The sequence below is a fragment of the Cuculus canorus genome, chromosome 1 (genome assembly GCF_017976375.1).
Source record: "Cuculus canorus isolate bCucCan1 chromosome 1, bCucCan1.pri, whole genome shotgun sequence".
Taxonomy (NCBI): domain Eukaryota; kingdom Metazoa; phylum Chordata; class Aves; order Cuculiformes; family Cuculidae; genus Cuculus; species Cuculus canorus.
This window is the reverse complement of record NC_071401.1, coordinates 46,341,366-46,367,368: the sequence shown is the minus strand read 5'-3', so window position 1 is coordinate 46,367,368 and position 26,003 is coordinate 46,341,366. Positions and strand designations below refer to the sequence as shown.

The 26,003-nt window shown below is 38.7% G+C and overlaps 1 protein-coding gene and 1 long non-coding RNA gene across 4 annotated transcripts; one reads left to right on the top strand and one right to left on the bottom strand.

Moving 5' to 3' along the window:
* On the top strand, positions 1-13,046 carry TNFSF13B (TNF superfamily member 13b). The gene is made up of 6 exons (XM_009565121.2): positions 1-654; positions 738-843; positions 9,003-9,059; positions 10,038-10,150; positions 10,246-10,396; positions 12,112-13,046. Exons 1-6 carry the CDS (start codon positions 319-321, stop codon positions 12,222-12,224), a joined length of 876 nt encoding a protein of 291 aa, XP_009563416.2. The 5' UTR covers positions 1-318; the 3' UTR covers positions 12,225-13,046.
* Positions 10,307-26,003, bottom strand: LOC128850965 (uncharacterized). Of its 3 annotated transcripts, XR_008448239.1 has the most exons (7): positions 25,928-26,003; positions 25,295-25,393; positions 24,397-24,479; positions 18,764-18,882; positions 18,393-18,469; positions 10,832-11,526; positions 10,307-10,425 (listed from the first exon to the last, which is right to left on the bottom strand). It is a non-coding gene; the product is annotated as an uncharacterized LOC128850965 (long non-coding RNA). The 3 variants fall into 3 exon arrangements; XR_008448237.1 differs by having other exon boundaries at positions 10,403-11,526; XR_008448238.1 differs by having other exon boundaries at positions 10,403-11,526; positions 25,874-25,954.

Here is a 26,003-nt window from a genome sequence, read left to right as displayed (position 1 = left end):
ATAGCAAGCTGCCACATAAATAAATAGTGGAAAGTGAAAGGAGGAAGGTAGATTGAGCAAGCAGTTCATGACAACGTATTAATTTCCAAAATGCAACACAGAAAAAGGAAAACTAAACGGAGACTGAATCTTAGACCTTCACTCTGTACATTAAGTTTAATGGTTTTATCACCGGCTTCATATGACAGGAAATGATCTGGGCGTTTTGTTCACTTATTCTGGATGCACTTGGTTTCAGAGAGCAACTGGTAACATGGATTGCACCTCGGAAGGGGACAGCTGAACTCTCCCTCTGGCTTTAGTGAGGAAAGAGCAGCGATGAAATCCGTGGACTGTGTGCACGTCATCCAACAGAAGGATACCGCCTCCTCTCCCTCTGCCCCCTCTGGTGCTGCTTCAGGCACCACGGGACTTTTTTCTGTCACATTCCTGTGGCTTGCAATGCTCCTGTCCTCTTGCCTTGCAGCATTGTCTCTTTACCATGTTATCACCCTGAAAACAGAGCTAGAAGCTCTACGCAGCGATCTGATCTACAGGGTCCAGGCAAAGTCTCCACTAGACCGGCCACCTGTCTATCACCTATCACCGGATGAAAATAAAGCAGGTACCCCTGTTTCTTCCATCCTACAAGTGTCTGCATCTGGCACCAGGCAGGTAAGACAGATGGTTGGGTTTTGGCTTGCTAGCGATAAGAAAATGTGAGGCTGCTTTCACGGACTGTTGCTTCTCTCGATTAGGAGAACAGGTTTCCTGGTCCCGGCCCAGCTGAAAGCTTCCAAAAGGAAATCTGGAATGGGAGCAGAAACAGGGGGAGAAGGTCTCTTGTCCACACAGATGAAACAGGTAAATAGCACCTGATGGAGTGGGTTGGGATGCCCACAGTTGGTTACTGTTTTGAGAAAAAGTAGCAGGGCTTGACTCGTGTCTTCTCCATCAGTTGATCCATGCTATGAGAGCCTGTTAAGGTTTTTACAATTATTGCTGAATGAATGGTATTCACTGTAGGTATATTCTCTTAATGGTAACCATACTGCTTAACGTCATCCTATCTGCAGTTTGAACTTTAAAAGTTAGATCCCAAATCTGCTTCTTGTTATAGAGGCATTTCTTGATGATGCGGTAGAGTTGAGTAAGGCACCTTTACATTCTTCAGATTGTAAAATGCTCAATTGTAAATGCATTGTTCTCAGTTCAGGGTAATGCCTAACTTGTTTAGCTCTGATCATTATTAGAGTGGCAAATCTAAAATGCCGAGTCATTTTTCTGGGAAAACATACTCATGCTAAAACAGAGAAGTAACAAGAAAGCTCCTTAGCTTTCCGGAAGTAGGAGCTTTCAAAAAAGAAAAGCTGCCTTGTACCTGTCAAAAGAGGCAGACTACAAGGAATTCAGAAGTTTAGCGTCATTTTTGCATGAAAGCAATCTATTGATACAATTAGCAAAATTAAAAAGGCATGGTAATCCAGTAAGATATTTTTATCATGCTTTTCTTAAGAGGTGCTGCAGAGGACATTGAAAACTGTGCTCTATAAAAGGCAACCAATGTGTATTATAATGTTGGAATATTAAAGGAATTTAATTTTTTTCCTTTGGGGATAAAATGCCTACATTTTTTTCTTTTTCTCTTTCTAAACACAATGATGCTTCAGAGAGTTAAACACAGAATTTTATTTTAACAATTTGCATACATACTCTAATGGCACTGAGTAGCTAAAAAAAAGTTCCTGAGTTGCTAAATCAGTTCAATCCTCTTAAGGATACCTTTAGATTGTTTTAAGTGATGAAAGCTGATATCTTAAATTATTAATAGAGCAAGTTAAAATGAAGAAATTTGTAGGTAAATACTAAATCAGACTCTGCTTAAAATGTGCTTTAAATTGACTAATTAATGTGAAATGTATTTCACTTAAGTTTCAGCAAGCTAAATGAAATTTAAGTTCTAGACTATAATCGATCTACTTATCTTCCAGTTTCTCAAAAGTGAATATTCATTTAGGACATCACCCAAAATCCATAAGTTTAAATGGGTTTTATTCTGTTTCATTAGTAATCTTTGGTTAAAGATCTTGACTAAGAGTGATTTCACATACAGGACTGAGAACAAGATTGCTTTAATTGTATTTCTTGTAGCGTGTGTTTATCATGGAAACCATAGAACTTCACTGCTTTCCCCATCCCAGCACATCTCAAATAAAAAGTAATAAACTTTTATACCTAAAGCACAAATATCTTCAAAACCAAGGAGGCATGTCTTTAAAAAATTAATATTATAGCATCAGTACTCTGCACATTATTAAATTCCCTTCACAGTAGCTTTCTCCTTTCTTCTTTTTGATATTTAAGAATGTATGAGGGAGAAGGAGGGTTTTGGGCTTCTAAGCTGTGCTTTTGGCAGATGTAAGATTCCTCTCAACAGGTAGCCACCTCTCATTATACCTATTCATCTTTCTTCACATAAAATTTTAATTAAGTTACTTATTTCTTTTTAAAGAAACGTCTGGCTTTAAAATTGTTTTGGATGGATGAAAGAAAGCACAAAATATGAATATTAATTTAAAAGGGAAAAGGTAGATAGGCTGACCCACTACAAAACTGTTTTCTAATACAACCACTGCATTTTTTAATATAAAAAAGAAGTGTAAATTTCAATTCTCCATTTATATTAAAAGTCATCTGTTAGACAGAATTTCCTTTCTGCCTGCTCTAATTACGCCAAATTAAACTTGGCAGAGTTCAGTAAAATGTTACATTTTCTTAGATCAGACTTCACTGATGACCATGAACCTACTAGTCAATGTAAATTTTGTTTTAGCAGAATGACTACAATAGAGAATGTGGTGTTGTTCATGATGCTGAATCCTTTCTGTTACTTGACCATATACACATTATTACTAGTACTGCATTTTGCTCTTACGTCCATTTCTGGGTATAAAAATAGCCGCAGCCTCCAAATAATTCTGCAGATGCATTGTACTCATTCTGGTACGATGGCAGACAAATTAGAGTATTGAGTGAAGTACGATGTCTTATTTCTGCTTGCTTCAACAAGGTCTTAAAGAGGAATTTACTCTCATAATTAAGTGCTGACCCGTAATTTCACTTTAACATGGAACAGTTCCTTAGAAACAGAGTACCTGAAAATGACACTGATAGACAATTACTTCTCATAAAAGAACAGAATTAAAATATAGACCCATTATTTTGTTTATAAATAAAGTTGTAGTTCAACTATCTTTTCTTTTTAAACTCTAATTATTAATTTCCAGGACTAAATGCCTCATGATTCTTTTTTAGGCCCAGCACAGACCTTCTTGAACATACAGAATTTCTATTTTTTTTCCTATTTGCTTGATGTTGTGTGTATAAAAGTGGCCACAAATTAGATTTTACCTTAAATGAATCTAACACAATGTTCTTTCATATATTTATGGGGTATATATTTGTCTGTGTTCATGCATAAAACTATTAGTCAGCAGCAGCTGCATTTACATTTTTTGTCCTGAGAAAACTTCCAGCTCAAGTAGGTTGAAATATGGGCTCAAGCATCACTTCGAAATAGAGTTGTACAGATAGCAGTCAAAACCAGAGTTCTTGTTACAATAAGTGGGAGTTAATGGGTGATTTTGAAAGGTACATATTAATATGCAGGCAGAGAGACCATCTGACCACTTCTGGCAAATGTCATATCAGCACACATAAGAACAGATATAATTTTTCTTTCCCTATATAAAATTTGCCTGCAGAGGAAAATCGTTGCACAACAAAAACCTCTCCTGAATTTTATACTCTGGTCACAATTATTGATTGCCTTGCCTGCGTGTTTGTTTTTCTCCCTAAGCTGCTTGTGGCTTGAAGTCCGGGAACAAGACGCAGTGTTTACACAGTTTCCATCTAACTCAGTGCAATGTACAAACCTCAAGTCTCATTTACACCCTCTCCCTCTGCCTGGTTCTGATCGTTATTGTGGCATTCTGATTCCCATGGCCAGCTAGTGAGGTGAGCACCAGGCTTTCTGCAAACTCAACTTCAGGCAGCACTCTGCTGGGATGAAATGGGTGTACCCATGCACTATTTCTACTTTGGTGTGTTGAGGTTATCCATCTCAACCAGTCTGATTGGAGATATGGAAGGAACTGAGGATAAACTGTAAGCAATTCCACAAAGCCGTGAAACAGGCTAACCTGACGTATGACTTGACAATTTTTTTTACTAGCAGTTGCCAGGTTCTATCCCAGTATCAGTTGCATCTATGGGATATAATTATCGCCATACAAGTGGCATTTAAGTTGTGAGAATTTTGCCATTGTTCTTGGTATAACCGCCCTACTGGCAACTTGGTGCATTTGTGGTTAGAAATATTTTGACTCTGTGGTTGGTTTAGATCTGTGTGACAGAGTAACCCTTTACAAATGGAACTTAACTTTAGTGATCTTTGAATCAAGAAACCTAATCTTTTGTTACCAGTCTAAACAAATGCCACATATAAAATTCCCTCACCAAAGAAACATTCAGAATACTTCTTGTTTTATTATTTGAAGATGGGAAATAGAAGAGTTCTCTTAATAAAAAAAAAAAAAAAAAAAAAAAAAGAGAAAGACCCACTTCTTGAAAAGATATGGGTTTGTTTTGCTGACGACAGGCTAACTCAAAAGGAAGTTGACCCTTCCAAGTGAAAAGATAGAAAATTATTTGATACCGCACTCGGATTCTACATGAAGAATTCCACTTACTCAATGACTGAGTCAGTGTTGAGTATTATGCAGGAACACTGTGCAATCAAAAATAAACAAAATGGGCTTTAATTTTTTAAAACAATATCCTGCTTTATGATGTATAATAGAAGTCTACATAAAGTATCGTGAATTCTTAGTAAATGATTTCTTTGTTATTCTGATTATAACATGCTACTAGTAATTCTGCTGGGGTCAAAATAATACAACCAATACTTTGAAGATATTTGTTAGATCTGAGTAATATCTGTAACTATGACCAAGACGCTTTAATGCAGGAACTGACTTAATCCATTATCAATGCTTTATGAAGGCTTCTTAATTAAAAATTACCAAATTAACCAGTCTATAAAAATGCACAAGCAAAAAGTAAAAGAAGGTCTCTTGTGATGAAAAATGAAGAAGTTAAGGGAAGAAGAACAGCAAGTTGTTGAAGAATATGCATATAACTTATAAACTGAATTTTCTAGTGTTTAAGTACATTTCAGGAAGTCTACAGAGGACAGATCTAGATCAAAGAAGGAACCTAAACAAGCAGGTCTGGCTTTAAAATTTTAGGAGTTTGCATGTTTTTATTTCAGCAAAAACTGAGATAGATATCTTGGGCCTCATCTATCGAAACTTAAAAATTTATTTTTTGACTTAACAGACAACAAACTTAAAATTTTATTTGTATGGATTATGACATTAGATTACAAAATAATAGAATGATTATACAATTTAATTAATATAAAAACTTGCATGGGAGAGCAAATTTGATTTTACCAATATTAGGTCTGAAATCATGAAGATATGCAGAAGGCTATGTTCCTTTCCCACTGAAAAAGCTCTCACTTTTTAAACAGTTGTGGTTACATTGCTCAACTGATAGAGAACATGTCCCTTTATGTGCTGGCTGGCATTTATAAAGGCATCTGGAGTCACTAATTTCTTCAGAATTGACTGTTCTGTTCATCTGAGGTGTTCTGAAATGTTCTTTTCCCCGTGCATGTAGCACAGAGTGGTTAAAATCAGAGAAAAAGTACTTCTCAAAGCAAAGCTATTACATGAATTCACAAGAGGACAGAGCATACTTTATTGTTCTAGATACACTGTCTTATACAGCCAGACCTCATGGTAACACTCAGTCTAGATATTTGTGCATATTTTTAAGATGTATTTTATGAATCATGTATTATGCTCACATTATTAATTATTCAAAAATAGATTAGACTACAAACGATGCTCAGGTGGGATTTACACTGGGCTGAAGCACATTCAGGTAGAGGTTTTGATTTCTTCTACTCACTACTGATAGTAACAATTCAACCCATATTTTATAGTGCATATATCCTTGATATACTTCTGATAAGATTTGTGTCCTTCTTGGAATAGAATAGAATAGAATGCTAACATTTCTTAAAGATGTTAACTTATTACTGAAAAGCACTGTTAATTTACCCAGAAAATATACTCTGTATATCCGCATCTTCTTCTTAATAGTAGCATTGTTTACTCTGAATTTATTTCAATTAATTACTAAAATTTAAGCGTATATGTAGTCTGTTGAGGTGAAAGTTAAGTGCTTGTGTGTAGTGGAAGTAGTTATGTGTTCATCTCAAAGCATGTTGCTATTCAGTCCCTCAAACATTTTTTAAGAAATTATTTGTCCTATTATAAAGCCTCTGTAGGTTTAGGTAACATTGCCACTGTGCTAATTCCTGTCCTCTTTATTGTCATGGATGACACTGCTGTATCCATATTTCATAGAATCATAGATTCATAGAATGATTAAGGTTGGGAAAGACCTCTGAAATAGTCAAGTCCAGCTGTCAGCCCAGCACCACCACGCCTATTAAACCATGTCCTGAAGTGCCATGTCAACACATTTTTTTGAACACCTCCAGGGATGAGGACTACACCACTTCCCTGGGCAGCCTGTTCCAATGCTTCATCACTCTTTCAGCAGAGAAATTTTTCCTAATAGCCAATGTAAACCTCCCCTGGTGTTACTTGAGTCCATTATATGCATTTCTCTGTGAAGAACGAGCTTACTGTATTCTATGGAGCCTTATTTCTACCTGCATGCACTAAAAAAGACAGTGAAATATTTTTAGAGAATATATGTAAATTTGATATCCATACAATAACGAAGAGTTGGTTTGTGTTTTAAAAAGATGGAAAATATTCAGACTGTATTTATTGTACTTGCTGATTTTAATTACTGTGTAGCAGTTCTCATTATTGATGACTAGTATTTCAATGCTGCAAAAAACTGAAATGTAAATCCAGACTTGCAAACCGTAAATAAGCATGGTTTCAATAATGTTGATAAAGTTTGCAGAGAAGGTTTAACAAGAAGTAGCTTGCTAAATTCACCATAACTTTCATTACTTGTGGACACTGCTCCTTGGTATCCAGCTGTTTAGCAGCTGGTTAGTGTGGATCACAACAAATCTTCTCTTGGTTTGGTAGGCGAATATTCAGTGGGTGTGCTACTGAATTCTTTTAAAAGCAGGAATAAACATTTTGAATTAGCTCACTAGGGAATCAGCAAATTCTGTTCCCTAGGAAGGCACTTTGCATCACAGAAAAACGAATGAATACTGCGTGAAAGTAAATTGCCTGATATGTTTTTTGTGCAACTCCAGAAAATCACATTTTGATTCTGTTTGGAAGCTTCTTTTTCAGACAATTCTGTCACTCACGAGTGTGGTAGAAAAATAACTGAAATATAATACCTTTTTTGATTTTGTGTCAGCTAGGTTTTTCTTCTCCTTGTCAGATGGCAAGGAGTTCGGATGCCTTTAAATTCTTGGCTTGAAAATCTATAGATTTTGGCACATTATTGATGAGCATTGAGAGAACTCAAGGACACATTGCAGTGTAGGAGATGGGAACTTGCAGGATAGCATTCCCATTAATGTAAGTAGGGCTCACAGACTATGTGATTGTTTTGATGTTGACGTGTTCCAGGCGAGTGCTTGAATCTCTGCCTGCTGCCAGTTGGCACTGCTGCTTGCACCCAGCCCTGTTACAGTATTCTCAGGCAGGGCCCCCTTAGAAAGGTGGCTTAAATACAGAAGGAGGCTGGTTACTGTCCAAGTCCTTTCACTACCAGCTGTGCAGTGGGACATTTGTGCTGCTGGGCACTTGGTTGCACACGTGGGTGCTGCTGACACATGTAGAAACAGGATCCCATGGAACACGGCACCACCTATTATAGTAAGAGAGGCCAAATCTGGCCCACAGCCTTCTGACCTGAACAGATGTAAACAGAAATGGAGCAATCTATGGCAGAAGTTTCTTCTCTTATCTCTTAGTAAATGAAATTCTATTTCTGTTCAATGCAGTAAATGTTACTACTCTGTTTTCCAACCTTGAAAGTAACCCCAGAAGCAGGTTTTTTTCATTAAAATCTGCTCTAAGCAAATAGAACTATCCTTTTTTTCTTTTATCCTGTTCTCTGACATTTATACTTGGCAGATTCTTTTCGAGATCTTTGTTCCCCTTGCAAGCCTGTATTTTAACATACCATGATATTTTTCTGCGGTCAAGCTCCTAGTTTCTCATTTGTGTCACCGGTCTCTGTAGTTTTGAGTAACGCATCAGTTTTGACAGATACTAAGTTATTTGTTATGTCTCTATTAATTTGCTAACAGTCATCTCTGTATCTTCCCTCTTAGTCTTGGTATAGGTTGATTGAGTGTTGGTATCTGAAAACATATTGAAAGTACATCTACGTATATACAGATTTTGAGAAATTATTTTGAAAGTACCATGTAACTGGTATACATGACTAATACTTTACAGCAGTTATGACTGGAAACTAATTTCTTAAGGTAATACAGTAAACATCATTAGAAAAATCTGATATCTGTCATAGCTGACAGGGCTGGAGGGTATTGAGCTATTGCTTAGAAAACTAACAAGGCTAATTGATCTGATGATTCCTAGCTAATTTGACTTACTGCTACTTTTTTTTAATTATATTAAGACTGAAATTAAAACAAACAAGTATTACTTGTGCCACTACCATAGACCTCTTGCCTAGATGCATGATCTCTGGATGTTATCTAGTACGTGTTGCGGTATGAATTTTGTTTTGATATGTTTAAGTAAGATCTGTGTTAAAATCAATAAATTATGTTTTCAAATAATTGCTGAGACATGGAGAAGATTTTTTTTCCATGTTCTTCGTTATTTTTTTTAAAGTAGTTTCAAAAGCTTCATCTCTTCTCTGCTACTGACTCATATTTCCTTGATTCCAAAATGTTTGGGTTTTTTTTGCAGTGCTGCAGGCCTGCTTGCAACTGATTGCTGACAGCAAAAGTGATATCCAGCAGATAGGTAAGAATATTTTACATGATTTATAGCTAACTAATCCGTATATTAACATTTCCACCTAATTTTATTTAACTTCAAAGCAGTAACTGTGTTATGTCACTGAATTAAAAAAAAAAAAAAAGGAAGTTCCTTGTTCTGATTTGGTTTAAAGCAGAACATGTTCTCTGACTTTTCAGCTAAGCTCTTTTCAAAACTTCAGCTGCTGAAGCTTACCAAGACCAGTTTTTCAGACACCAAGATAATGGGGCACTGGTATGCAGAGAGGCCACTGTTCACACCTATCCTTATGTACATTAAGGCCATCCCAGAGTTGATGTGAAGGGAGTGGCATGTGCTGGGACAGAACAGGTAACCTGAACTAGGCCAATGAAGTATTTCAAGTCATACGCGTCCTACTCAGTATAAAGACTTAGGGATCACTAGAGTTAGCCGCCTTCTTCAGGGAGGACCTTGACTCTGTCTGCCCCTGAACCCATCCACATGTTCTGAAACGCATTTCTGAGTCGAGCTATTGCCTGCTGCTGAATCCAGTCCAGGAGTTTCTGCACATGTCAGTGGTGACATATCAGTCATCCGGAGAGTTTGAATTTTTTTTTTTGTATATTTCTATTAATGTTATTATTTTCTTCTTAATATTATGATCTTCCTATTATTGTTATTATTAGTAGTAGTGTTGTTATTATTATTATTATTATTACATTAAAGCCGTTTTAGTGTTAGTTTCCAAACCACAAGTATTTCTCTCATTTTCCTTTTGGATTTAAAAGCTGGTCTTTTTAGCTCCTGCTCTGTCTAGGGGGTTTGCTAAACCAGTATACTCCTGCATCCTGACAGCTCTTGCAAATATTCTCTTTTCATTGAGGAAATCCAGCTAATGAGACAGGAAGTCTTGACAAGAAGACAGCATTGTTAATTTTTGGCAGATGAAAATTAAGAAAGTAAATTTATTTCTGATTACCCCAAAGTCATTGTTTCTTTTAGATGATTCAAGCATTGTCCCTTGGCTTCTGAGCTTTAAACGTGGAACAGCTTTGGAAGAACAAGGAAATAAAATAATAATCAAAGAAACAGGATATTTTTTCATATACGGCCAGGTGAGAGAGCTCAGTTCATTTCAGCATCTCACTTTTTTTAGGGATTTTTAATATCTTCATACAATGTTTGAAGTGTACACCTCTTCATTCTGCAGGTTTTATATACAGATACAACATTTGCTATGGGACATCTTATACAGAGGAAGAAGGCCCATGTGTTTGGTGATGATCTCAGCTTGGTGACATTGTTTCGTTGCATCCAAAATATGCCACAGTCTTATCCGAATAACTCTTGCTATACTGCTGGTAAACATCTCAGTCTTCCTTTTCTTTGTCTGCAAATGAACTGTGTCAGATAGAATCTGTACTGTTGGATGATTAATTATTGTGGCATTTGTAAAAAATCAGACTGCACACTTGAATCTGGTTAACTGCAAAACTGCAAAATACTTCCAAAAAATACTGGTTTTATACAAGTATTGACAGTCAGAAGATATGCATCTAACTTAGGTGATCTGAACAATTCCCCTCTCCCCACTGACTATACAATGTGGGTATATACTTTGGTGCTTTCAATGCGATGTCTGAGGCAGACAAAAGGAGTGCATACTGTCCTTATAGAAGAACTCAGTTAAATTTAGATGTTGAATACCACATTTCATTATCCCAATAATATACCTAGGACCTATGTTCTCCTTTAAAACATTATATATGAATTTCAGCCACCCAATTTTTTCTTACCTTACTACGGGATTTCCAAAGGTATTTATCAGCTTAATTCTCTACTCCTTATAATGGCTACTGCAGTTTTACTTTTTGGTAACCTGAAAAAGAGTTAGTACCCATAAGAAGCTCTTTCTGAGTGCCCAAATTAGAAACACCACAATAAAGACCAATAAAATTATTTAATACAAATCCATCAGGCTCAATATTCAATGTAAATATTTTTATATTCCTGCAGTAGGATTTAAGGAGCTATTGTCCAGGGCTACTAAACCTTGTTCAGTAGCTCTCATCTGCCTGCCTTTCCCTCTTAATTGTGGCTTTGAGGATTTTCTGTTTTGTTATTTTCCAGCAAGATCTGTGTGAATAAAACTTTTTTTTTTTTTTTTTAAAGTCTTATACAAAGGTGGGTCACATTGAATGATGGAGTTAACTGTGGGCAAGTAATGATATTAAAGAAATGGGATGAAGAAGGAAGCTAATTTTTGTCCAAATAAAAATAAATTAACTGCATCCTCCTGGCAATTGAGGATGTCCAAACATTTTCTTTAACTTACCCTTCCATCCACCCATTCTGGCACAATAACCACCTTGAATTTCATGTATCTTCTTTCACTCTTGCTTTACACTCTCGCCTTTCTCATTTAGGATCTCTGCTCCATTCTGTCACTTCATGGTTTCTGCTTCCCAATTTCCCACCCTTATTCTTCCACCTAAGAAAACAAATCTCACTGCAATATTTCATGCTGTTGAGCATGTATAGTAGCAGATGTTAGATGTGCTCTCATGTCAATAACTGCAGCTTGAAGTTGAGGTGCTTTTGGTTATCACATCAGCTGATGTGCGGCTGGCAGAAAGCAGACTTTTGTGCTCTGCAGTTGCAGTTGATCAGCTGATGTCTGGTAACCTCATTTGGTTGATAAAACTCATGAGACCTCCTCCAGAAGTGTGGGAACAGAATTGTCTAGGACCAGCAAAACCCAATGCTGACCTTAACTGTCACATCACCATAACATGCATAATTTAGGTACACCGCTGTTATGAATTTTTCGCAGCATTTGCTAAGTGAACTGTGATATGCTGCGTGGAAAGTAGGTCCAGCTCCATAGAGGGCATTGTCAGCTTTGGGTAGGCTGCAATTTGTAAGATGGTGCCTAGAGATAAAAAAACCACACTCATCACAAGAAACAAGCCATTCTTCTACTTATAAGATGACGCGTAATGACTTTTTGAATACCATTTAAGAAAATAATGTCTTTGAAATATTAATTTAAAAATATTCCAAATCTTTTTGCCAGGCATTGCAAAATTAGAAGAAGGGGATGAACTTCAGCTTACAATACCGCGGAGAAGGGCCAAAATATCCTTGGATGGAGATGGTACTTTTTTTGGTGCAGTTAGACTCCTCTGAAGCTCTTAATTTCTGTTATTATGTTTAATGCAGTTTTCTTTTTTTCCTATGCCTTTGTCAGAAAAAATATCAAATTGTAATAAAGCTGCCAATTCTGTCTCTTCCCATCCACCACCATCTTCTGAAAACTTTTCTTCAGTTTAATAAGTGAACTCAAAACAGGAAATACACCAGTCATACTTGTGAGATGTAACCATCACGTGATTACCACAAGTATAAAGTATAGGGAAAACACATCAAGCAGTAGATTCCTCATCACAAAACAGATGTGTCAAATGGATTCTAGGGTTTTTTTGTTTTTTCTTTGAGACCAAGATTTTGGGGAAGGAAACAGTCTGAATGTATGGGACACTGGAAAGTAAATGTATGGAATAATGAAAACAAACTCCTCAGAAATACACAGAATAGTAGCTACTGGCTTGCCTCACCCTTGTGAAGAAAAACTGTAGAAATTGCTAAAACCTATTAGTATTTGCTAATTAGAATTAATTTTACTGGGAAAGGCACAAGGAAGATACTTCAACAGCTTGATCTTCAAAGCATTGCTACTCACCAAGAAATAAGTGTATACTTTTATCTAACCAAGGCAGGGATAGAAAGAAACATGATGAGATTAGACACAATGCAATAGGTGGAACTAGATTTCTGGCTTAATAATTTCTGCAGTCATATATAGATGTGTACATGTACATACCCCATATATACGTATATGTATATATATGAAAGAATACACGCACACACATAAGCCTTTGACATTTGGGCATAGAATTTTATCTTCTTTTGCATAGATTATCCAATGGAAATAATACTGCTGAATTTTTTTTTTTTATTTCTCCTGTTTTTTGTTATGATCCATTCTATGCAACATAGTAAAAAGAAAAATCCAATAAACCTGGAACCAATGTTAAAACTAAAAAAATATATTTGTATCCCAGAAATCAGGACTCAATCTCTAGGTTAACTATGGGCTTTTTTCTGCAGTTTTGAATATATTGCTCAACTTTGTTTTACAAAACGAAAATCAGATCAAATGTACTTTTTTGTTTTCTTTGGTCTGTCTACTTTGTTCAGTACATAAGATTTATGAGGGTTTTGCCCCAAGAATCCATGTATATTGCATGGTCAAGGTAATAGTATGGTAATAGTGTGGTCAAGACTTCCAGGACCTATTGTAATACAGACATTGAATACTTATTCCACTGATCTTTGGGGAAGTACTGAAGTGCATATTGGAATAGATAAAATAACAAAAAACAGTAATACACTGTACTTAATATGAAAATATTTTTTAGGGTTTGAGAATTGTGTCATAAATCTCATTTAGTAAAGAAAATATGCTTTGTATATTGCAGTCTCCTTGTCTGGTTTTATAAATCCTGTTTAATTGATTGTATTCTCATGGTGATAGAAGATAAATAAAACAGATATGGAGTTAGAGTATGGTAAAGTAATCATACAATTAATTCAAGTAGACTTTTCAGCAGTAAATGTCTGTGCATTGGATTACCACACTGGAATTTGTATGAGACTTAGCTACAGTTTCAAAATGTCTGGAAATCCCCCTTATACAACTTTATTTATTTTTGTGTCCTGGAGCTGAAGCAGCTGCTGCTGCTTATTATGATTATTTAACATTGACGTGCTAAATTTGCAAAAAAAAAAAATTTAAAAAATAGCATTTTAAATCCTCCGCAGGAACCCTTAGTTTGGCCTAATGTTGTGTGAATCTGTATGTAGATAAAACAATTATTAGCATGCAGTAAGTTGTCTGTCATTACTGATATACATTAAAGGGATGCCCAGAATCTCTAATCAGAAGCTCACTGATTTTAGTGTTGTCTGATTATGGGAAAAAATGTTATTATTGTTACTTTACCAGAGAACCAGTGTCTAAACTTGCAAAATGAACTTTTGGTATGTAAGTTTCCCCAGTGGCTTCGGTGGGCTTGCGTGTGCTTAGCTCAAGCCAATTCTGAATGTGTTCGGCACCTTAGAAAGTGTAGCTTTGATATAGGCAGACTTAGTGAAATATTTTAAACATACAGCACATACAAAAAATTCTGTGATGCTAAATCAGTTGTCATTACTGCCCCTTTTCCTTACTCTATTTCTTCTTGCTGCTGCTGGTGAATGTGGGCAGCACAGAACTTTAGAAAGTGGGATATGGTGTGGCTTGAAGGAAAACTTTTTTCTTCTGAGAGAAAACATCTAAAAAATGTTCCCATCCATTAGTAGGATGAAACTGAACCTAAAATTTCTTCACAAAAGATGTGAAAATGGAGAACTCCCACTTGTGTAGAGAGTGCATGTCAACAGACTCTTCAGATACTTCTAGTGACAAAGCTGGCAATTTTGCTGTTGGGCTAGTTTTCTACTGGATTCATGACAAAACTTCTCTTCTCAAAATTAACCTACTTCTGCACAAAGCTGAGTTACAACAGATCAGCATTTTCTGACCAAAGCATGAAGAAAGGGAGACTACCTCATTCTTAATGGTTCTACTAGCAAGCTTGTGATACATGAGATAGCAAAGTGCATCCAGACCACAATCATGCTTATGCTTCAGTGACTGAGAACTACTGAAACTTTCCGCATTTACTAGATGTTATTTAAATAAGTGTGATAGGTAACAAGTAGTATCTAGTTGGATCGTACCATATTTTACATTCTTATCAAGGACACATAGCATTTAAAATAGGTTTCTTCAAATGCAACAAATTGCTCAACACTCTATTTCTTTTTCATGTGGTGTTAACAGAATCACAGAACTGTTTAGATTGGAAAAGACCTTTAAGTTAGCATCGAGTCAAACCCTTAACTTAGCATTGCCAAGTCCACCACTAAAACATGTCCCTAAGCACCACATCTACCCAACATTTAAATACCTCCAGGGATGGTGGCTCAGCCACTTCCCTGAGCAGCCTATTCCAGTGCCTGACAACCCTTTTGGTGAAGTGATATTTCCTAATATCTAGTTTAAACCTCCTCTGGCACAACATAATGGCAAACATAATGGACGTGGATGTTTTCTTTCCAGTACATTTTCACAGAAAGTGTGAGTTTGTATCATTCTTTCCTTTTTAATAGTGTAGTTAGCAGAGCTATAGCTGCTTTGAAACATCTAATTTGTATCTTAAAAATTAAAAATATGTCTGTTTTATAATCTGCAGTCACACACCCTCCCAACATACAGTGTATACACATTACATGGCTCTTCTGTCTCTGACTGTTTCTCAATTGCTCAGCACCTGTCATGTTAAGACCTTAATTTCAGTTGTCCCACAGTTTTGCCATGCTTACCTTGCTGGAGTTGAGATTTTCTTTCTCTCTGGTTTATGTTTGAGGTTGAATTGTCTTGGGTAATTTCAGCCCTCAAAGTTCTACTCTTCTAAAGATAAGAGCAGGGCAAATGCATTGTTTGGATTTTAGTTTAATGATTTGACTACTTTTTTTTTTTGGAAAGGCCTTAAGACTCTATGCTTTGAAAAAAACTAAATGTATGTAATGTGAATCTTGCTTTGTTTTAATCAGGGTTTTCTTTCTTACTTCCTCTCATTCTTGTGCACTCATACTTTGACAAGGTGCATGCTTCTGAAGAATATTTTATGCTTCCGTACATTAAGGATATTCTTTTTCTACTGAGCTTTCAAAAAGCAAAGGAAAATATCCCCACCAGTTTAGTCTGAGTCCATGAATTACCACCATCTATAAGATCTAAAGCTGTTTTTCAAGGTCAGTCCAAGCAGCAGTGAGAAGGAAGTTGATGCAATCACAGGGAAGAGGGAAGCTAAATATTTGATGCAGAAAGGATCTCGTGAACTTTGTAGGTTACATAGAGTTCAGGGGTGATGGGGAAAACAAAGCAGATTTGGAGCTGGACTGCAAAAAATAGATTCTTAACTAGGATTTGATGGCTTGAAATGGACTGGCTGTGAAAAGCCTGGGAACTAAGTGAGGTTAGGCAAAGACAACAGCTTTATGGAAAAGGGCCAGAGGTTCCTGGGGGAAAGCAAGCTAAACGTAACTGTACAGTGAGCCCTGTCAGAGATGATGACTAACAGCATACTGCTCTGTATTAACAGGAATGTTACCAGTAGTTTAAGGGAAGGGGTTATTCCACTTTTCTTGGTCCTGTTCAGAGTGTATTTGGGGTCCTGAACCCAGCTTTGGGCACACTATATCCCAAACACAGGAAGGACAGTGAGAAACTTGAGGGATTCCATTAGTATGCAAGGGGGTGCTTGGGGTGGAGCACATGCCAGCCCTACATGGAGTAGCTGAGGGAAATGGGTTTGTCCAGCCTGGAGAAGAAGCTTGGGGGGTCCTAATAGCAGCCTTCAAATACTAGCCAGGAGGTTGTCAAGAAAACAGAAGCATACCCGTTGAGAGATCCATGGTGATGTAAGAAGAAATAATGAGCACAAATGTAACTGGGAAGTTTGTACTTGACTCAAGATAAAAAAAATTACCACGGTGTGAGAGTCTATTTGGATCACTCAAATTTACCGTTTAACATACTCTGTAAATTAAACTTCATTTTATGAGCTCATTGGGAAAGAAAACAAACACGACAAACAAGGGTTCAATCTCCTTTGTACTGACTAGTCATAGTATCATAGTATCATAGTATAGTTAGGCTTGGAAGGGACCTTTAAAGATCATCTAGTTCCAACCACCCTGCCATGGGCAGGGACATCCCACTAGATCAGGCTGCCCAAGGCCCCATCCAACCTGGCCTTGAACACCTCCAGTGATGGGGCATCCACAACTTCCCTGGGCAACCTGTTCCAGTATCTCACCACTCTCACGGTGAAGAAATTCTTCCTAATGTCTACTCTAAATCTGCCCCTCTCCAGTTTATACTCATTCCCGCTTGCCCTATCCCCATAAGCCTTTATGAATAGCACCTGTCCATCTTTCCTGTAGGCCCTCTTCAGGTACTGGAAGGTCGCTATAAGGTCTCCTCGGAACCTTCTCTTCTCCAGGCTGAACAAGCCCAACTGTCTCAGCCTGTCTTCATAGGGAAGGTGCTCCAGCCCCCCCCCGATCATCTTTGTAGCCCTCTTCTGGACCCGTTTCAACACCTCCATATCCTTATCTTTACTGTGTCCAGTTCTGGAATTCTCAACATAAGAAAGATATGGAACTGTTGGAACAGGTCCAAAAGAGGGCTACAAAGATGATCGGAGGGCTGGAGCACCTTCCCTACGAGGACAGGCTGAGAGAGTTGGGCTTGTTCAGCCTGGAGAAGGCTCCGAGGAGACCTTATAGCGACCTTCCATTACCTGAAGGGGGCCTACAGGAAAGATGGAGAGAGGCTATTCATAAAGGCTTGTGATAGCAGAACAAGGAAGAATAGGTATAAACTAGAGAGGGGCAGATTTAGAGTAGACATTAGGAAGAATTTCTTCACTATGAGAGTGGTGAGACATTGGAAGAGGTTGCCCAGAGATGTTGTGGATGCCCCATTCAAGGAGGTGTTCAAGGCCAGGTTGGATGGGGTCTTAGGCAACCTGATCTAGTGGGATGTCCCTGCCCATGGCAGGGGGGTTGGAACTAGATAATCTTTAAGGTCTAACTACTCTATGATTCTATGATTCTATGTTCTGCCTACACGTTGCCTTCGCTTTAACCTGTTGACACTGAGACCAGCAAGCATCAGCATGAGCTACATGTTAGCCAAAACCTGAGCAGGAATTGAATGGAGCCACACAATGGGGACAGTCAACCACCAAAGCAGGTTCCCCAGAGGGACTGTGAAACATCTGTTCCTACAAATTTCCAACACCTGAGCAATCTGGTTTGAATTCAGTGTTAATCCTGCTTTGAGCAGGCTGGACTACAGACCTCCAAAATCCTTCCCCTTGGCTGATTCTATGATAAGAAACTGGGAAATGGAGTGGAACAGAGAAAGGACTGAGACTGGTAGGAACAGGTCAGAAAGGATCCTGCTGGGGAAGGAAGGATGTTCATTTCCTGGGCGTAAATGAAACGTGGCTTCCTCAGTGTGCGCTTCAACAGTAAGAGCAAATAGTTATGTAATGCACAGGGCAGGTTCCATTTATGCACAGCAAGCTGCTAGCAGTCATTGAGTACTGCATTACCTGAAATGCAAGAGTGTAAATTGAATCAAACCATGTGGCCAAGTAATAATGTTGATTCACTCACTTGCAAGTTTCCTTTGTCTTTTTCTGTTAATCCTCTCCCCCCATTCGCTTCACTCAGTGGGTAGGAGACACTTCATCCTGTGGAAAATGAGATATTGATGGAAAGTGTTTTAAGCTGGAGCCCAAATTAATTTTCAGAAATATTGGAAGGAAACAGTAAATGTGGCAGAACATGCAAAGAAGAGAAATCATGATGTCATATTTAAGTCAGAATTGTATTCCCTTTCTGTCTGGAGAGCTGGCTGAAAAGCCGTGTTTACTTTCCACATATTTGGGTTTTTTACTTTCTTTAAATCTAGGGTCATTTCAACATTGACTTAAAACTAATTCTCCCCAAACTTTATTTGCAAACTTAAGTTCTTCAGTTCCCACCTTTGATCCTGGTGAATATCAGTTGTTCCAATGGCTGCAAGAAGTCCTGTTTCTGAGTGTGTATGTGAGTTTCTTTTGTAGACAGAGCTCAAGGTACTTGTCTTCCAGAGCTTCTTGGCCTACGAAAGAGTCTTGATGAGCTCCTTTGAATCTGAAGATTGTCACTTTCAGTTTCTCTGGCTCAGTACCCAACAGCCCTTACAGAAGTCTAAGCTGATTTTCCTCCAGATATCACTTTGAATTGGATAACAGCTCCTTCAGTCTGAAATATTTTAAACACAACATGCTGGGCTCCACAAACTGCCATTTTTGGCAAAGCTCTATTTTGTATGAAAATTTCCGAACTGCCCTGGTCTTTACTGCAGAGTTCCTTAAATGAGATTTTTCACAGGTGGTCACTGATTGAATGTTCCTCATTTTCTGGCTGACTGACTGATGTCCTTGTGGTCTCACTTAGCAGAAGTGTTGAAACTCACAGCTGAAACTGAAATTAGCAGGAGCTGTGCTTTGAATATATAGGGGGTTGTATAATTCTCCGTAGAAATACTACAGCAACAAATATTCTGGAAAATGCCTGGGGAAAGTAAATTTTGATCTAGAGGCAACCTCAGTGAGGATTGTGCAGTCAGACACAAGTTATGCTATGGAAAAAGTGAGACAAGAACTTCTTAAATCATTGCTTGTGTGCTTGACATTGTGTGCATTCAGTGAAATAGGGACCTTAATGGGAAGGGCAATAAGAGGTTACACAATGTAACTTCTGTAACAGGCGCAAGGAGGTAGAACCAAGCTTATGAACACAATTTTGGCCAATCATCACTGCATTTAAATTTACATCAGAAGATTTTGTGAGGGTTTGGAGACAGAAGGTGTGTTCCTATTTCCTGCACTAAAAGCGAAGTTCCAGTCCCCGCAAACCTCATAGACGCTACTACGTGTAGCTATGGAAGGGATGTTGGCAGTTCTGTGTGTGGTTAGACAGTGTTTGCCTCCCCATCAAGGGAACTAGAAAGCAACCACTTCATAGCTCCTGACATCACTGAAGAGCAAACCTAGCACTTTTAAAACAGGAAGAACGAGGGGAAAAAATTGCCAGAGGACAGCAGACAAGCAGTGTCTGGTGGCAGAATGCTTACTCAATATTTCTTGCCCTCTGTATGAGAAGGTCACAAGGATTACAGAGATTTGAAAAGCTACTCAACTGTTTCACAATAATCACTTCATCGGGTTTTTTTTTCTCAAAGAGGAGATACACCACCTCTCCCCACCCCAAGAAGGAGACAGTGAGAGAAAAGTGACTGGACGGGGTGGAGAGGCACATCCAGTGTTATGGCAGGCAGGAGAGGTAGGTGAGAGATGGTATGTGGGAGAGGGCGTAATGCCAAGGCAACAACAAGAAGACTGCGATGCTGCTGCCGCCTGTCTTCTGCTGCTGTCTCAGTTGCTCCATGCAACCTTCCAGTGCCGAGCTAGTCTGGTGTTTAATCACAACTGGTAACTTGGAGAACAAGTTCATGATGGGTCATACTCATGTCTCTATTCAGTTATCAGGTGCAATTAACAGCCAAAATTACTAGTCCCAGTGCTGAACCTGTGCACTAATACTGATGATGCTTTATTGAAATGCCACACTGTAAGTGTGAGTCAGGGCTGATGTAAACAGGCTGATGAGAAATGAGGTTGAATCTGGCATTCTTTAACTGTAAAATGATGATGATGATATACTTTCATGCTGCCAGAAATTTATCTTCCACCATCAGTGGAAGCAGTGAGCAGTGGAAACAAAAGCAGCACATAGTCTGTTATTTTTCCCATCACTCATTTCCTTTATTTCCTCATTCTACGAGTCCCCTTTTCCAGTTTTCTTTGGCTTTGTTCTCCCTCGCATTCCTCACCACTGTACTCAGGACTTTTAAGAAAAACAGCTAGAATAGCTAAGAGTTTTTAAAGCAGAAAAGTAGGTAAATTACATTTTATGACTCTTTTATTTTCTGTGGATAACCTTACACAATCATCATCATTTAGAGAGCGGGACTCACACAGTGCAGCTGCCTTTTCGCCGCCGGAGGGCAGCAGTGCACACACCAAACCGCTTACACATTTTCATCCTGGCATGAAACAGACTGGTAGCAAAGTTTAATTGAGTGTATCCCTTCTGACAGTGCAAGTGGAACAAGTGAGAAAGATAAAAAGGAAAAGAGAAAAAGAAAGAAAGAAAAAGCTTTCCGAGCCATGATGGCAATGAAGTAAACTTTTATACCTGTGAATCAACAGTGAGCCAAAGCTGACTTTTGTGTGTTGTATTTGCTTTTCAGAAAACAAAACAACAAACCAAACAAAACAAAAAAAAAACCGAACAAAAACACCACAAAAAAACCCACCAACATTTGCTTCCTTGAACTTCCTTTGTTTTCTCTACAGAAAAAGAAACATTTCTGTCTGGTTTATTGTTCAATATGCAATATTGAGCTGAGAAGAAAAGTTTGAAAGACAGCACAGTTGACATACAAAGCCTGGACAAAACTAGTAATCCTGAACGGCACAGGGTCTTTCATCCTAGGCTCAATGTCAGAAAAAATATAGGCTTCAATATTTTCAGAATTTTGGTCACTATTTTAGTATCGTTCATGTTCATTTTATCACCAACTCTCTCTTCCTCCTGCATTCCTGAGTTTACACACTCTTGATGTGTTTGTTTGACAGTAAGTTCCCCCTAGTATGAGAAATTCTGATTTATACGTTTATTCATCCATACATTCCTAGCATTAACAGATCCTTCTGCAAACCTTAAGTGGCTGAGTGCTTTGGGTTTTTTGCTTGTTAACCAGATTGAATATCTAAGGTGGAAAGAAGAATATTGTTTCTCTCATTTAGAAGCCTGTGCTTTAAGATGTTTCCCAAAAATCCATTTTCCTCACTTTGACTTAACAGTATAGTGATGAGAAAAAGAATCACTGCATGATTGCCCTAAGTATCTTACCTTGTTGAAGGCATTACTTGTGTTCCTATGTTCCTTACATTTTCACTGGTTTCTAATACACATCTCATATTAGCTGCAAACCTCTTTTCTGTTAAAACAGGAACAATGTAAATCCCACCCTTTCATTACAAGTCTCAAATTAGTAGCTTCTTGAGCTGATGTGTTGTTTTAGTCTTCTCAGACATTTGCTTTTTGGGGAGGCAGTGATTCACAGAATCACAGAATCATTAGGTTGGAAAAGACCTCCTGGATCATTGAATCCAATCATTCCTATCAACCACTAAAACATGCCTCTGAGTATCTCATCCATTCATCTTTGAAATACCTCCAGGGATGGAGACTCCACCACCTCCCTGGGCAGCCTGTTCCAGCACCCAATGACCTTTTCTGTGAATTTTTTTTTTCTAATGTCCAGATTGAACCTCCCCTGGTGGAGCTTGAGGCCATTCCCCCTTGTCCTGTCCCTTGTCACTTGGGAGAAGAGGCCAGCTCCCTCCTCCCTACAACCTCCTTTCAGGTAGTTGTAGAGAGTAATAAGGTCTCCCCTCAGCCTCCTCTTCTCCAGGCTAAACAACCCCCAGTTCCCTCAGCCACTCCTCGTAAGACTTGTTCTCCAGCCCCTTCACCAGCTCTGTTGCTCTTCTCTGGATACGCTCCGGAGCCTCAACATCCTTCTTGGAGCGAGGGACCCAGAACTGAACACAGTATTCGAGGTGCAGTCTCACCAGTGCCAAGTACAGGGGCAGAATAACCCCCCTGGACCTGCTGGTCACACCATTTCTGATACAAGCCAAGACGCCATTGGCCTTCTTGACAGCTGTCAACCAAGACCCCCAGGTCCTTCTCCTCCAGTCAGCTCTCCAGCCACTCTTCCCCAAGTCTGTAGCACTGCATAGGGTTGTTGTGCCCCAAGTGCAGGACCTGGCATTTGGCCTTCTTAAACCTCATGCCATTGGTTTCAGCCCAGCAATCCAGCCTGTTCAGATCCCTTTGCAGAGCCTCCCTACCCTCAAGCAGATCCACACTTCCACCAGCCTAGTGTCGTCCGCAAACTAACTTAGGATGCATTCGATCTCCTTGTCCAAGTCATTGATAAGGACATTGAAGAGGACTACATCCACAGCCTTTCCCTTATCCAGTAGGTGGGTCATTTTGTCATAGAAGGTGATCAGGTTAGTTTGGCAAGACCTGCCTTTCGTGAACCCGTGTTGACTAGGCCTGATCACCCGGTTGTCTTGCATGGGCTTCATGATAGCACTCAAGATCACCTGTTCCATGATCTTCCCCTGCACTGGGGTCAGACTGACAGGCCTGTAGTTTCAGGTCACTATTACTAATATACATTCATTTGTTCTCTCCATAAGGGAATGCTACTAAAACTGATCCCTTGGGATGCACAAGCTACTAGTCTGTGAAGAAGAGCTGAGTAAAATGGCAAAATTACACACTGTTTTGGCTAACCACGGGCTTATATCTCCATTTTCTTACCCTGCTGATTATGAATGTAGCAGATCATGTTGGCTTTCTTTAAATACCCAGGATGAGGTTCTTTTGACTTAATGAAGACATCTGCAATGAGGATGCCTCCACATTTTGAGGCAACCATCTGGAACTCCACTGTAGTGCATAGGGAGAAGCAGGCACTTCTGCGTCAGTTTTTCTCTTCATAAAACAATTGATTCATGGGTTGGCTGAATCATAATGCAAATTATGTTTTATTTTCTCTCTCTCTGTGAATATAAAACTCTCAAGTGGCCACTTCACACAATGTAGCTGTCAAAATTTAGTTCCTAATCTTACGCTTGACTACTGCAGCAGCCAGGGATCACAAAAGAGAGCATACCATTTCATTACACAGCTTCTATACAGGAAAGGATCATTGCTGAAAGTTTTACTTGTTGCAGCAAGACAGGTGAAGGTTAAGAAAGGAAAAAGAAAGACTATTGTGTTATACACCACATGTGTACAGTAATTTTATCTCATGTTCAAGTGTGGAGGGAGAAGTGTGATTTTATTTGAATCAATGGGTTAAATCAAACTACTGACTTGGAGATTAAATGGGTTGCGACAAAATTTACAGGAAGAAAAATCAAAATCAGCCTGCAAAATGAGGAATAAAGGCATATAAAAACATTTGAAAGAGGGTACTCTTTATGGCATCATTTGTAACTTGGCATTAAGTCAAATATTTAAAGGTAATCTCTTTTTTTCCCATTATGTAAGACTATTTCAGGAGGGGGTTATTGGCAGTATTTGCTCATAAACTGGGTAAGGAAAGTAGCTAAAGAAATTCTGTGTAGAAGTGGAATATATTGAATTGGAATATATCAATAGTCTTGTTAAGAATCTAAGTGTATTTATAGATTATTTCTAATCCATCATGTTGTTAGTGAACAGAAAGCTACAAAGAAGTCACAATTTTTTTATATTATATATATATGTTATACACACAGACACATAAGCATACGCACACATATGCTGACATTTAAAGAATGAAGTGGGAAAACATGTAGATTCTGTTTTAAAAATTATCAGAGACCTTGTATGTATTTCTTAAGAGGGTGATGAGTCTTGTGGAAACCTAAGGCTTGTACAGGAAAAGCAACGCAGTTTTACAGACTGCCTCCTGTCTTCTGACATCTCTGTGTCTTACCTCTGATTTCAGAACCCAATTCAAGCAACCAGCTGTGAAATACTTCCTCCTGAGGGCCTCTGGATCTAGCTTTTCTGTCTCTCCTGAAAGATGATGGTCATTATGATATCACATAATTTATGCTATTTTTACACTGTCACATGGAACAATGTAATTTAGTTCAAGATCACAGCCATGCTTTGAACAAACTATGTCAAGTCCTGTTAGTTTTACAGTTTCCTTCTTTTGCAGTATCTTACCAAGTGAAAAATACTGACAAAGATGCTGTCATTTTTGTATCTTACTTCCAAAACTGTACACTCATTGCCCAAGTCACCTATCCCATTTTCTAGGCTGATAGCAGTGCTCTGGTGCAATATTTCATGTGACTGAAACTCTCCGAACAAGGTCCCTTGTTATCACCTCAGCCACAAGAAAGAGCATGTTAATTAGGAGCCTCATTGCCAGTCAGGGTTGCAGGAGAACACATGCCTTCAGTGGGGCACAGGTGCGATAGCTTCTCTGTATTTCTTTCTCCATTTTTGTTTTTGTTTCATTTCATTCATTTGTTGTTTCTCTTTCTGGACACAATCACAAATCCTGGTCATGTCAGACATGCATGAATAGTTACAGTATTGCTCTAATTTGACTTTGCAGATTAACAGAGCCTTTTCTTCTGCTTAGCAAGAAAGGTACAGGTCCCAAGTACAGCTTGGGGTATCTCTAGCAGTGGCAGTGGTGAGTGCTGCCTCTATGCCTGCCTACTTACACCTGCCGTAGAAAGTGGCATCTTCTCCCTTAATCCTGTTACCAAATGCTTTCACCTACCAAATTAAGACCGCAGCTGCATCTCACTCGGTTGAGCTGTCATGCATCTGTTCATCCCACAGCCTCAGATCTAACTTAACTACTCACTCACCCAGTTGCAAAAAACTTCTCTAGGAGCAGGCTCAGATCAGTAACTCTGCACAGGCCCTTGGGATCTGCATCTGCATCCTCTCTGAACTGGCTCCATTACCTGAAAAAAACACTTGTTGTGAACTCCTTTGTAGAGAGATCCACAAGCATCATGAAAACTAAACATGAGACCGAGGTATGGAAAGCCACCAAAAGCCTGATTCGGACTAAATGCAAGCAATTTCACTCCCAGTGCATGGTTCATCTTAAGTTCATGTAGCCGTTTAGGCAGCCTAAATAGTAGCAGAGTCTGTAGGTTTTCAAATCTCCATGGGTAAAGCTCCTTCATGTTGAACACAGATAAAAGGCATGTCTCAGCAATTATCACGCGCTTAAATCTGCTTGACATTCATAAACTAGTCACCCCTATTGATGAAAGCCCAGACCATGACACAGTTACATTCTGAAACCTGGCCACAAGAGGAGGAAGTGGTGGCCTGACCTTATTAAAGGTAATGGCTCGGTGGTTAGTGCACCTGCAGAAATAGGGCACCTAGAGTTCAGCACTGTCACGAGCCAGTGATGGGAATCAGATACATACCCTAGGTCTCCTCTCTAATCACACATACTCTGCAGAGAAAAAGCAAGACAATACCTCACAGCTGAGGGAAGCGTTTAGCTGTGGATGAAAGGACAGAGGCTGGGATGGTGAGACTTTGTCTTACTCAAAT

What these genes read in the sequence shown, in the direction of transcription:
- TNFSF13B (XM_009565121.2), top strand. Translation starts at nt 319, where the DNA reads ATGAAATCCGTGGACTGTGTGCACGTCATCCAACAGAAGGATACCGCC. An exon ending in TGTCCACACAGATGAAACAG is followed by an intron (nt 844 to 9,002) that starts GTAAATAGCACC and finishes TTTTTTTTGCAG; the next exon opens with TGCTGCAGGCCTGCTTGCAA. An exon ending in ATTTTTTCATATACGGCCAG is followed by an intron (nt 10,151 to 10,245) that starts GTGAGAGAGCTC and finishes TTCATTCTGCAG; the next exon opens with GTTTTATATACAGATACAAC.